General features: G+C 49.9%; 1 protein-coding gene across 1 annotated transcript; it reads right to left on the reverse strand.

Moving 5' to 3' along the window:
• Nucleotides 1-1808: 1808 nt before the first annotated feature.
• LOC115121721 (R3H domain-containing protein 1-like) lies at nt 1809-12182 on the reverse strand (the record flags this gene model as incomplete). Its single annotated transcript, XM_065014161.1, has 8 exons — nt 11902-12182; nt 11565-11685; nt 7759-7892; nt 7247-7404; nt 5428-5531; nt 5043-5209; nt 3954-4211; nt 1809-1914 (listed from the first exon to the last, which is right to left on the reverse strand). Coding segments are annotated over exons 1-8 (1279 nt in total), but the record flags the coding sequence as incomplete, so codon positions are not given.
• Nucleotides 12183-13049: the final 867 nt, after the last annotated feature.

Raw genomic sequence — 13049 nt, forward strand, 5'->3', positions numbered from 1 at the left:
GAACTGGACTATGTGTTTACAGGCAGTAGGGCCTGTCATCATTCACTATGAACTGGACTGTGTGTTTACAGGCAGTAGGACCTGTCATCATTCACTATGAACTGGACTGTGTGTTTACAGGCAGTAGGGCCTGTCATCATTCACTATGAACTGGACTGTGTGTTTACAGGCAGTAGGACCTGTCATCATTCACTATGAACTGGACTGTGTGTTTACAGGCAGTAGGACCTGTCATCATTCACTATGAACTGGACTGTGTGTTTACAGGCAGTAAGGCCTGTCATCATTCACTATGAACTGGACTGTGTTTACAGGCAGTAGGGCCTGTCATCATTCACTATGAACTGGACTGTGTTTACAGGCAGTAGGGCCTGTCATCATTCACTATGAACTGGACTATGTGTTTACAGGCAGTAGGGCCTGTCATCATTCACTTTGAACTGGACTATGTGTTTACAGGCAGTATGGCCTGTCATCATTCACTATGAACTGGACTATGTGTTTACAGGCAGTAGGGCCTGTCATCATTCACTATGAACTGGACTATGTGTTTACAGGCAGTAGGGCCTGTCATCATTCACTATGAACTGGACTGTGTGTTTACAGGCAGTAGGACCTGTCATCATTCACTATGAACTGGACTGTGTTTACAGGCAGTAGGACCTGTCATCATTCACTATGAACTGGACTGTGTGTTTACAGGCAGTAGGACCGGTCATCATTCACTATGAACTGGACTGTGTGTTTACAGGCAGTAAGGCCTGTCATCATTCACTATGAACTGGACTGTGTTTACAGGCAGTAGGGCCTGTCATCATTCACTATGAACTGGACTGTGTGTTTACAGGCAGTAAGGCCTGTAATCATTCACTATGAACTGGACTGTGTGTTTACAGGCAGTAAGGCCTGTCATCATTCACTATGAACTGGACTGTGTTTACAGGCAGTAGGGCCTGTCATCATTCACTTTGAACTGGACTATGTGTTTACAGGCAGTAGGGCCTGTCATCATTCACTATGAACTGGACTGTGTGTTTACAGGCAGTAGGACCTGTCATCATTCACTATGAACTGGACTATGTGTTTACAGGCAGTAGCAACAGCGCGACTTCAGACCATTAGAAAGCATTTGCCAAAAGCCACAGAATACACCTGAATGGATACATGTGTTTACAGAGTCCTCACAAGGGAACGTCATCATTCCTATTGATCAAACCACCATGAACAGGTAGGCTCTCTCCCTGCCTAAGATCAACAACTAAGGTCTCTCCTCGCTGTTTGCAGGCTCCCTGCCTGTGCCATTAAACCCCTACAACTCATCCAGAACGCCGCAGCCCGTCTGGTGTTCAACCTTCCCAAGGTTCTCTCACGTCACCCCGCTCCTCCGCTTCTCCACTGGCTTCCAGTTGAAGCTCGCATCCGCCAAGACCATGGTGAATGGATACACCTCAGTACCTCCAGGCTCTGATCAGGCCCTATGTACTGCGTTCATCCACCTCTGGCCTGCTCGCCTCCCTACCACTGAGGAAGTACAGTTCCCGCTCAGCCCAGTCAAAACTGTTCGCTGCTCTGGCCCCCAATGGTGGAACAAACTCCTCAACGCATGCCAGGACAGCGGAGTCAATCACCACCTTCCGGAGACACCTGAAACCCCACCTCTTTAAGGAATACCTAGGATAGGATAAAGTAATCCCTCTCACCCCCCCCTTAAAAGATTTAGATGCACTACTGTTCCACTGATGTCATAAGGTGAAAGATTTGGTCGCTCTCTCCCTGCCTAAAGATAAATGTAAATGTTAAATGGTCACTCTCCTCTCTATTACCTGGGTCACCTACACTAAGATCTGATGATAATGACTTCCTAGGTGGTGGTCTCCTCCCTCGCCCCCCATGATGCCGGATTCCCATTGGGCCCTGAGGGAAAAGGAAAAGGAGGCAGACATGTTGACTGGACTGAGATTTTGTCTACTTTTTTCATATTTTAATCTTACATTTTCATGTCACAGATTTGGTACATTTTGTCGTATGAAACAACCCCAACTCAAGTGGTGGTGGTTGGGGATCATGTGGTGTGTGTGTGTTCTGAGGACTCACGTGGTGGTGGTTGGGGATCATGTGGTGTGTGTGTGTTCTGAGGACTCACGTGGTGGTGGTTGGGGATCATGTGTGTGTGTGTGTGTTCTGAGGACTCACGTGGTGGTGGTTGGGGATCATGGTGTGTGTGTGTGTTCTGAGGACTCACGTGGTGGTGGTTGGGGATCATGTGGTGTGTGTGTGTGTGTTCTGAGGACTCACGTGGTGGTGGTTGGGGATCATGTGGTGTGTGTGTTCTGAGGACTCACGTGGTGGTGGTTGGGGATCATGTGGTGTGTGTGTTCTGAGGACTCACGTGGTGATTGTTGGGGATCATGTGGTGTGTGTTCTGAGGACTCACGTGGTGGTGGTTGGGGATCATGTGGTGTGTGTGTGTGTGTGTTCTGAGGACTCACGTGGTGGTGGTTGGGGATCATGTGGTGTGTGTGTGTTCTGAGGACTCACGTGGTGGTGGTTGGGGATCATGTGGTGTGTGTTCTGAGGACTCACATGGTGGTGGTTGGGGATCATGTGGTGTGTGTGTGTGTTCTGAGGACTCACGTGGTGGTGGTTGGGGATCATGTGGTGTGTGTGTTCTGAGGACTCACGTGGTGGTGGTTCTGTTCTGAGGACTCACGTGGTGGTGGTTGGGGATCACGTGGTGTGTGTTCTGAGGACTCACGTGGTGGTGGTTGGGGATCATGTGGTGTGTGTGTGTGTTCTGAGGACTCACGTGGTGGTGGTTGGGGATCATGTGGTGTGTGTGTGTGTTCTGAGGACTCACGTGGTGGTGGTTGGGGATCACGGGTGTGTGTTCTGAGGACTCACGTGTGGTGGTTGGGGATCATGTGGTGTGTGTGTGTGTTCTGAGGGACGTGGTGGTGACTGGGCCATGTGGTGTGTGTGTTCTGAGGACTCACGTGGTGGTGGTTGGGGATCATGTGGTGTGTGTTCTGAGGACTCACGTGGTGGTGGTTGGGGATCTGTGTGTGTGTGTGTTCTGAGGACTCACGTGGTGGAGTTGGGGATCATGTGGTGTGTGTGTGTTCTGAGGACTCACGTGGTGGTGGTTGGGGATCATGTGGTGTGTGTGTGTTCTGAGGACTCACGTGGTGGTGGTTGGGGATCATGTGGTGCCGTTCCCAGACTCACGGGTGGTGGTTGGGGATCATGTGGTGTGTGTTCTGAGGACTCACGTGGTGGTGGTTGGGGATCATGTGGTGTGTGTGTGTGTTCTGAGGACTCACGTGGTGGTGGTTGGGGATCATGTGGTGTGTGTGTGTTCTGAGGACTCACGTGGTGGTGGTTGGGGATCATGTGGTGTGTGTGTGTTCTGAGGACTCACGTGGTGGTGGTTGGGGATCATGTGTGTGTGTGTGTGTTCTGAGGACTCACGTGGTGGTGGTTGGGGATCATGTGGTGTGTGTGTGTGTTCTGAGGACTCACGTGGTGGTGGTTGGGGATCACGTGGTGTGTGTTCTGAGGACTCACGTGGTGGTGGTTGGGGATCATGTGGTGTGTGTGTGTTCTGAGGACTCACGTGGTGGTGGTTGGGGATCATGTGGTGTGTGTGTGTTCTGAGGACTCACGTGGTGGTGGTTGGGGATCATGTGGTGTGTGTGTGTTCTGAGGACTCACGTGGTGGTGGGTGTGTGTTCTGAGGACTCACTCCCATGTGGTGTGTGTGTGTGTTCTGAGGACTCACGTGGTGGTGGTTTGGGATCATGTGGTGTGTGTGTGTGTTCTGAGGACTCACGTGGTGGTGTGGTTCTGAGGATCACGTGGTGGTGGTTGGGGATCATGTGTGTGTGTGTGTTCTGAGGACTCACGTGGTGGTGGTTTGGGATCATGTGGTGTGTGTGTGTGTTCTGAGGACTCACGTGGTGGTGGTTGGGGATCATGTGGTGTGTGCCATGGATCAGCGGAGGCCTGATGGCAGGGTTGTACTGGAGGGGTTGACCCAGCAATGGGTATCTACCGTCCACTGCCTGCCCTGGTCCGAAGGGTCTGGGGAACTGGGCCATTATGGGGATGGGGGTGAGGCCGGCCGAGCGGAGGTTCTTTATGGAGGTGAGTTGGTGGGTTGGGGCTTGGGGCTGGGCTGGAGGCGTGCTGGGGCCGCCCAGCTGGGGAGTGTTCTATAGGACAGAGGCAAAAAAGGAGGGACAGGGAGGTGGGGGTCAGAGGGGACATAGAAACCCTTATATATCAGAGGGAAAGTGTATCCCTAGTGTATCCCTAGTTCAAAGAGACGGGCCTGAGCAAGATGCTCGGAGTCGCTTATCTTGATAACACAATGAGCAGTTTTTTGGGATGCAAGATGTGTAGATCAGTCATCCTGCCCCCTCTCCCAGGCTGATCCTGCCCCTCTGATCCTGCCCCTCTCCCAGGCTGATCCTGCCCCCTCTCCCAGGCTGATCCTGCCCCCTCTCCCAGGCTGATCCTGCCCTCTCTCCAACATGCAGAATATTACAAAGACTCCTGACTGGTTATGTCTAATTATCAGCAGCTCAGTAGTTACCTGTTAGTGGTCTAGTTGTTCTGAGTAGTTACCTGTTAGTGGTCTAGTTGTTCTGAGTAGTTACCTGTTAGTGGTCTAGTTGTTCTGAGTAGTTACCTGTTAGTGGTCTAGTTGTTCTGAGTAGTTACCTGTTAGTGGTCTAGTTGTTCTGAGTAGTTACCTGTTAGTGGTCTAGTTGTTCTGAGTAGTTACCTGTTAGTGGTCTAGTTGTTCTGAGTAGTTACCTGTTAGTGGTCTAGTTGTTCTGAGTAGTTACCTGTGAGTTGTCTAGTTGTTCTGAGTAGTTACCTGTTAGTGGTCTAGTTGTTCTAAGTAGTTACCTGCGAGATGTTTAGTTGTTCTGAGTAGTTACCTGTGAGATGTTTAGTTGTTCTGAGTAGTTACCTGTGAGTTGTCTAGTTGTTCTGAGTAGTTACCTGTGAGTTGTCTAGTTGTTCTGAGTAGTTACCTGCGAGTTGTTTAGTTGTTCTGAGGACCTCTGGCTGCGTGTGTGATCCAGACTGTAGTATCTGTTGTGTTTCCACTGTGGAGGGGAGTGGGCTCTGGGCTGGTGGTTAGGGGGCAGGGTCAGCTGCATCATCACCATACCACCACTGTGAGGACCGGGGAGCACACCTACACACAGTTACAACAACAACGTCAAAATCACAGCTTCATGGTCAAAGGAACGTTTCCATCCTCGGATAGACAGGACACACAAGGCAGGAAAACCATTTCAATGGTTTCAAATCTCATACTTAAGGGTCTTTCAAAGCGAATGGTCTCTATTTTAGTATGTGTGTGATCCTGGGGGGAATTGAACCCACGACCTTGGTGTTGCTGAGAGGGGTTACCTGAGCACTGCTGTCCTGGTAGCTGCTGGGTTCCACACGGAGACGAAGCCCGGGGAAACTGCATCTGCTCTGCCCCAGCAGGAGGTAAGAAACCCATCGATGGACTGTGGAGACACTTGCTTAGTCAATATATTTATAGAGCTCTATGAGGCATCAATTAAAAAGACATTGATAGCACCAGCAGCCAGCCACTTTATATTTGCTCTCCAAGTCTCCCTTAAAGAGCCCCAACACAATGTTTCAGAAATAGTCTTGTATTAAAAGGTAGGTTAATGATCTCTGATTAACGGTGACAGTCCATGAGAACAAACAAACATGTCATTCATTTCCTCTTTATGACCTGAATCACTCTGTCATTACAGCTGCCTGGTACTGTACCCATAGGGCTCTGGTTAAAAGTAGTGCACTATATAGAGAATAGGGTTTTATTTGGGACACCTAATATTAACACTGACAGTATTTGGGGCGGCAGGGTAGCCTAGTGGTTAGAGCATTGGACTAGTAACCGAAAGGTTGCAAGTTCAAATCCCGAGCTGACAAGGTACAAAATCTGTCGTTCTGCCCCTGAACAGGCAGTTAACCCACTGTTCCTAGGCCGTCATTGAAAATAAGAATTTGTTCTTAACTGACTTGCCTAGTAAAATAAAGGTAAAATAAAAATACAAATAAAACTGATGCTGTGGGGCGGAATATAGGAACCAGTACAACAGGGAGGGAAGTAACTTTCAGCTCAGTTGAGTCTGTTAGTAGGGCAGTCTGGAGGTCACTTTCAGCTCAGTGGAGTTTGTTAGTAGAGCAGTCTGGAGGTCACTTTCAGCTTCTGTTAGTAGGGCAGTCTGGAGGTCACTTTCAGCTCAGTGGAGTTTGTTAGTAGGGAAGTCTGGAGGTCACTTTCAGCTCAGTGGAGTTTGTTAGTAGAGCAGGTCACTTTCAGTCTGGAGCTTCTGTTAGTTGGGCAGTCTTTCAGAGTTTGTTAGTAGGGCAGTCTGGAGGTCACTTTCAGCTCAGTGGAGCAGTCTGAGATCAATTTCAGTTGGAGCTTCTGTTAGTAGGGCAGTCTGGAGGTCACTTTCAGCTCAGTGGAGCTTCTGTTAGTAGGGCAGTATGGAGTCTGTAGTAGAGCAGTCTTCAGCTCAGTGGAGCTTCTGTTAGTAGAGCAGTCTGGAGGTCACTTTCAGCTCAGTGGTGTTTGTTAGTAGAGCAGTCTGGAGGTGACTTTCAGCTCAGTGGAGCTTCTGTTAGTAGAGCAGTCTGGAGGTCACTTTCAGCTCAGTGGAGCTTCTGTTAGTAGAGCAGTCTGGAGGTCACTTTCAGCTCAGTGGAGCTTCTGTTAGTAGAGCAGTCTGGAGGTCACTTTCAGCTCAGTGGAGCTTCTGTTAGTAGGGCAGTCTGGAGGTCACTTTCAGCTCAGTGGAGCTTCTGTTAGTAGGGCAGTCTGGAGGATGATTTAGTAGGGCAGTCTGGAGGATGATTTATAGGCTGATGATACAGGTGCAGTGCAGCCCAGTCTTAATAGTACACCTCAGCTCCCATGAGGACCGGTTTCTACACCGGCATAACTTCATCAACCACACTATAGGAGAACTATGGCTCTGGGGGAACGGGGGGGGGCTCTATAGAGTCTAGCTACTATAATGGACTGTTGTAAATGGTGTTGGCAGTTTGGTTGGTACATCGGTATCTGCGCCACTTTCATCAACGTTGAACTACTTTGGAATATGAAACGGTACCAGATTACAGACCTTAGACTATAACACTTAGACTATTTAATACACAGTCCATCTTCCTACCGTCAACAACAGAACAGATCAGTTCCTACCTCATGGTGCTGTGTTGATTTGGGGGCATGACACTGTAGTAAACCTGCATGCCTGACATGGCCATGGGAGCTTGGCTTGGATGGCTCTGGATCATCATGGGCTGTTGACATGCCTGCTGATGTGGAGGCATGTTCTGAGACCCCTGGGGCATTGATACCTGCACCACGCACACAGACCATATGGAAAAACAGGGTTAAGCAGGAGGATTTATTTTTTACATTTACAATTGATACAGACATCTGATGTCGGATCCCTTTCAAATCTCTTTTCAATTCAATCCTCAAACTATTTAACATTTCAGAGTTCGGTTGATCTAATTATAAGATTTTCAGTCAGGCAAAGATGTTCACAAGAGCAAGATGTTCACAAGAGCAAGATGTTCACAAGAGCAAGATGTTCACAATAGAAGATCAAACCATGTCGAAGCAAAAGGAAAGGACAAATCAATTGTTTTTCTTTATTTAAAAAACAACAACAACAGTTTAATAATGATAAGCCAATAAGAACGTACCTGATAAGAAGGCATTGAAGGGTACTGGACCATGAAGGCCGTCATGTGATTTCCCAGATTGCTGTGCTGCTGGTTGTTCACCAGGTTCTGATGCTGAGGGCCTTGGGGCTGATTTGGCATCACAGCGTGGTAACCTTCAGTAACATTAGGACGTTACAATTCACTTCTATTGAAATAATCTAGTGAGATGTAGAACATTTCAATTCATTGTTTTTAAACTAAATGGTGCCATTAATTCTATTCACAACGACTATGAATGAATGAGCCCAAGTGAAATGAGAAACATATTTAATATGCCTCTGTTGTCTTGGGAGATGATCTCTCTTTACTTGTATTAGAATTAAGCAATAAGGCCCGAGGGGGTGTGGTATGTGGCCAATATACCACAGCTAAGGGCTGTTCTTATGCACGACGCAACGCGTGGTAGCCGTGGTATATTGGTCATATATCACAAACCCCCAGGTGCCTTATTGATATTATAAACTGGTTACCAACGTAATTAGAGCAGTAAAAATACATGTTTTGTCATCCCTGTGGTAAACTGTCTGACATACCACGGCTGTTAGCCAATCAGCATTCAGGGCTCGAACCACCCAGAGTATGATACCCATTACAATGTAGAAGACATCTAAAACATGGCGAAAATCATACAATATTGATTCCAAGGAAGGAAGAGTGTAGTGAGAAAAAAACATAGCGAAAACAAAGACATAAGCAATATAAGCAAATGACAAAAACAGACGACGCAAAATGTGCAACATAGAAAAAGGGCGGTCTCCCTAGCAACGCCAAAAGGGCGGTCTCCCTAGCAACGCCAAAAGGGCGGTCTCCCTAGCAACGCCAAAGGGCGGTCTCCCTAGCAACGCCAAAAGGGCGGTCTCCCTAGCAACGCCAAAAGGGCGGTCTCCCTAGCAACGCCAAAGGGCGGCCTCCCTAGCAACGCCAAAGGGGCGGTCTCCTAGCAACGCCAAAGGGGCGGTCTCCCTAGCAACGCCAAAGGGGCGGTCTCCCTAGCAACGCCAAAGGGGCGGTCTCCCTAGCAACGCCAAAGGGGCGGTCTCCCTAGCAACGCCAAAGGGGCGGTCTCCCTAGCAACGCCAAAGGGGCGGTCGCTCTAGCAACGCCAAGGGGCGGTCTCCTAGCAACGCCAAAGGGGCGGTCTCCCTAACGCCAAAGGGGCGGTCTCCCTAGCAACGCCAAAGGGCGGTCTCCTAGCAACGCCAAAGGGGCGGTCTCCTAGCAACGCCAAAGGGGCGGTCTCCTAGCAACGCCAAAGGGCGGTCTCTCTAGCAACGCCAAAGGGTCGGCAACGCCAAAGGGGCGGTCGCTCTAGCAACGTCAAAGGGCGGTCTCTCTAGCAACGTCAAAAGGGCGGTCTCTCTAGCAACGTCAAAAGGGCGGTCTCTCTAGCAACGTCAAAAGGGCGGTCTCTCTAGCAACGTCAAAAGGGCGGTCTCTCTAGCAACGTCAAAGGGCGGTCCTCTAGCAACGTCAAGGGCGGTCTCTCTAGCAACGTCAAAGGGCGGTCTCTCTAGCAACGTCAAAAGGGCGGTCTCCCTAGCAACGTCAAAAGGGCGGTCTCCCTAGCAACGTCAAAAGGGCGGTCTCCCTAGCAACGTCAAAAGGGCGGTCTCCCTAGCAACGTCAAAAGGGCGGTCTCCCTAGCAACGTCAAAAGGGCGGTCTCTCTAGCAACGTCAAAAGGGCGGTCTCTCTAGCAACGTCAAAAGGGCGGTCTCCCTAGCAACGTCAAAAGGGCGGTCTCCCTAGCAACGTCAAAAGGGCGGTCTCCCTAGCAACGTCAAAAGGGCGGTCTCCCTAGCAACGTCAAAAGGGCGGCCTCCCTAGCAACGCCAAAAGGGCGGCCTCTCTAGCAACGCCAAAAGGGCGGCCTCTCTAGCAACGCCAAAAGGGCGGCCTCTCTAGCAACGCCAAAAGGGCGGCCTCTCTAGCAACGCCAAAAGGGCGGCCTCTCTCTAGCAACGCCAAAGGGCGGCCTCTAGCAACGCCAAAAGGGCGGCCTCTCTAGCAACGCCAAAAGGGCGGCCTCTCTAGCAACGCCAAAAGGGCGGTCTCTCTAGCAACGCCAAAAGGGCGGCCTCTCTAGCAACGCCAAAAGGGCGGCCTCTCTAGCAACGCCAAAAGGGCGGCCTCTCTAGCAACGCCAAAAGGGCGGTCTCTCTAGCAACGCCAAACCGGTGCTGGAAATAGTAGTGCTTGTTCCATAGTGGACAGCTGAATGTCAAGGTTACAGCCTGCTGCTTCTCACAGAGAAATCCAGGGACCGCATTAGTCGTCGTTCTTTTGTAAAAAAAGGTGACTGGAACATTCTTTAGCCCCAATGAGGAAAAGTGGAACAAGATGAGACCAATAGACAATGAATGGTTTCATATGTGAAGGAGCGGGACACTATTCTGACCTCCAGTCTCTCTCCAGACCTCTGCTCACAAACCAAGCATGAAATGACTCTCCCATTATATCCCCCCACACACCATTCCACCTGAGCACACAGAGAACGGGATCAGATTGCCTTGGTACAGCAGGTGAAATAGGAAGTTGCTAACAGGTGCTTTATGTCTATTGTCAGTGTGCTTTTATGTTGTAATCTGCAGGACTGAACGGTTCCAAAAAGACACATTGTAATAACACAGATGACGACCCTGAAGGAACAGGAAGTCATCATCATTATGGCCGCTGGAGAAGAAGAGTTGAGGCTGGAGAAGAAGAGTTGAAGAGGGGACTGAAAATAGAGACCGCTGGAGGAGAGGAGAGAGAGACTGAAGAGAAGTGAGGGGCTGAAAAAGAGACCGGTTCACTGTGAGAATCATAGAACTCTCAGACAGCATCCCGGCCCCGCATTCTACCACTCCGCTTTCCAGGTCTTCATCACCAACACCTCTGTGTTCCACTCCAGACTTCTGGTCTTCATCACCAACACCTCTGTGTTCCAGTCCAGACTCCTGGTCTTCATCACCAACACCTCTGTGGTCCAGTCCAGACTCCTAGTCTTCATCTTCAACACCTCTGTGGTCCAGTCCAGACTCCAGACTTTCCCATCACCAACACCCCTGTGGTCCAGTGTGGCTGAGTTAAGTGTGGTGAGGTTGTAGGTTCAATTCCCACAAGCATCATTTATACTGAAGCCTTCAGCAAAACTGTTTAATTGCAGAAGCAACTTCCTTATGCAAGTGGTTTGTAAACAGTCATTATTTTCACTGTGTCTGGATATTCCACTGTTTATGCACTAGTAGACTAACAGTATATAGCCTAGTTTGTCCCTCTGCTCAGCCCCAAGAGATGCCTCCTAATTCCCCCGACAGACGATAGCGTAGCATTCCTCCACATTAAAGCCAGTAAATGGCCACAGTGCTGCGTTCAGCAGGAGGCAACCAGTAAAACAGAGCTGTGTTGAGGCAGGAGGCTGTAGCTAACAACCAGTAAAACAGAGCTGTGTTGAGGCAGGAGGCTGTAGCTAACAACCAGTAAAACAGAGCTGTGTTGAGGCAGGAGGCTGTAGCTAACAACCAGTAAAACAGAGCAGTGTTGAGGCAGGAGAATGTAGCTAACAACCAGTAAAACAGAGCTGTGTTGAGGCAGGAGGCTGTTGCTAACAACCAGTAAAACAGAGCTGTGTTGAGGCAGGAGGCTGTAGCTAACAACCAGTAAAACAGAGCTGTGTTGAGGCAGGAGGCTGTAGATAACAACTGTGTCCCCCCCAGGGTGCAGAGAAACAGAATACTGCAGCTCACTGGGAGACAGCTCAGTTAATCAAGACAAACACAGAGAGAGAGCAGTGTGTGTGTTTACCTGGCTGCTGGGGAAGAGGTTGGGTCTGGGGGCTGGTGTAGTGCACGGGGCTGACAGGGCGATAGTGCTGGCTGCAGTGGGGAGTGGGGGTCCTGGGCTGAGCACAGTAACATGTGTGCATCTACAGGAGAGGAATGACAACGAGCAGACAAGAGTTTCTCTGGTCACCTTGGAATCTGGTTTTTCAGAGAGGATCTGAGGTCAATCTAAATGGTTATCATCTCTGGATAATATCACTGATATTACTGAAGGAGACTGAGACCAACAAGTAGGTAGGAAGTAGACGATGCCATGAGATGGTGTGTTGACTGACCATGTGAGTGACTAACTGTTGTACCTGCTGTGGCATGTAGCCCTGCTGCTGCTGCATGACCGGCTGGCTCATAGGGTGGGCAGGGCCGGGGTAGGCCTGGGTTGGCCCCACCACAGGGGGCCCTGGAGGGGCCACCATGTAGCCAGTCTGCTGGTGCTGCAGGGGGGCCTGGAGCACCACAGGGCCCGAGGGGTACATGGCAGGGTGGGGGCCGCCGTTAGTGACGTCGCTGGACGCCTGGCGCACCACACTCATGTGGCTGAACTGGGCAGCCAGCCCTTCTTGCTGTGGGGAGAGAACAATGCTGAAAACAACATGTGTACTGTCTGGACATGTCCTTTATAAATGGTCCAATCCAATCAACAGACAGGGCCAGAGGTAACGTGCATCAAGACCAGGGACCAAATCATTAGGGTCATATTTATTAGGGCACACCGTGAGCAAAACATTTTGAAACAGAAAATGAATGTGTCTTATTGAGACGAGTTCTAGTCGTCTCTCCCCGTTTCAGTCAGTTTTCTACCGTTTGATGCCGAACACCACCCAGGGAATCCAAACTGGGTATTTATAGCACCAGAGTCGGCTACCTCAGTCTAGGTCATCTATGACAATGACAAGCTGTTCAGTGGCAGGAAATTGGAAGTTTAGCGTATCTACTCATGGATTATTCAACATCTGGTATTGAATTAATGATTACAAACTGTTAGTTTGAATAATCAGCCATAGAGGATGTGTTGGGTGAAAGCAGGTCAGGAAAGGAGGACAACAGAACGTCTGATCCAGTCTACCTAATAGAACGCGGCCCGATCTAGTCTACCTAACAGAACGCGGCCCGATCCAGTCTACCTGACAGAACGCCCGATCCAGTCTACCTGACAGAACGCCCGATCTAGTCTACCTGCCTCACAGAACGCGCCGATCTAGTCTACCCAACAGAACGGCCCGATCTAGTCTACCTCACAGAACGCGCCCGATCTAGTCTACCTAACAGAACGCAGCCCGATCCTAGTGACCTGACAGAGAACGCAGCGATCTAGTCTACCTAACAGAACGCGGCCCGATCTAGTCTACCTAACAGAACGCGGCCGATCTAGTCTACCTCACAGAACGATCTAGTCTACCCACAGCCCGATCTAGTCTACCTAACAGAACGCGGCCCGATCTAGTCTACC

This window comes from Oncorhynchus nerka, unplaced genomic scaffold (genome assembly GCF_034236695.1).
Source record: "Oncorhynchus nerka isolate Pitt River unplaced genomic scaffold, Oner_Uvic_2.0 unplaced_scaffold_4888, whole genome shotgun sequence".
NCBI classification, from domain to species: domain Eukaryota; kingdom Metazoa; phylum Chordata; class Actinopteri; order Salmoniformes; family Salmonidae; genus Oncorhynchus; species Oncorhynchus nerka.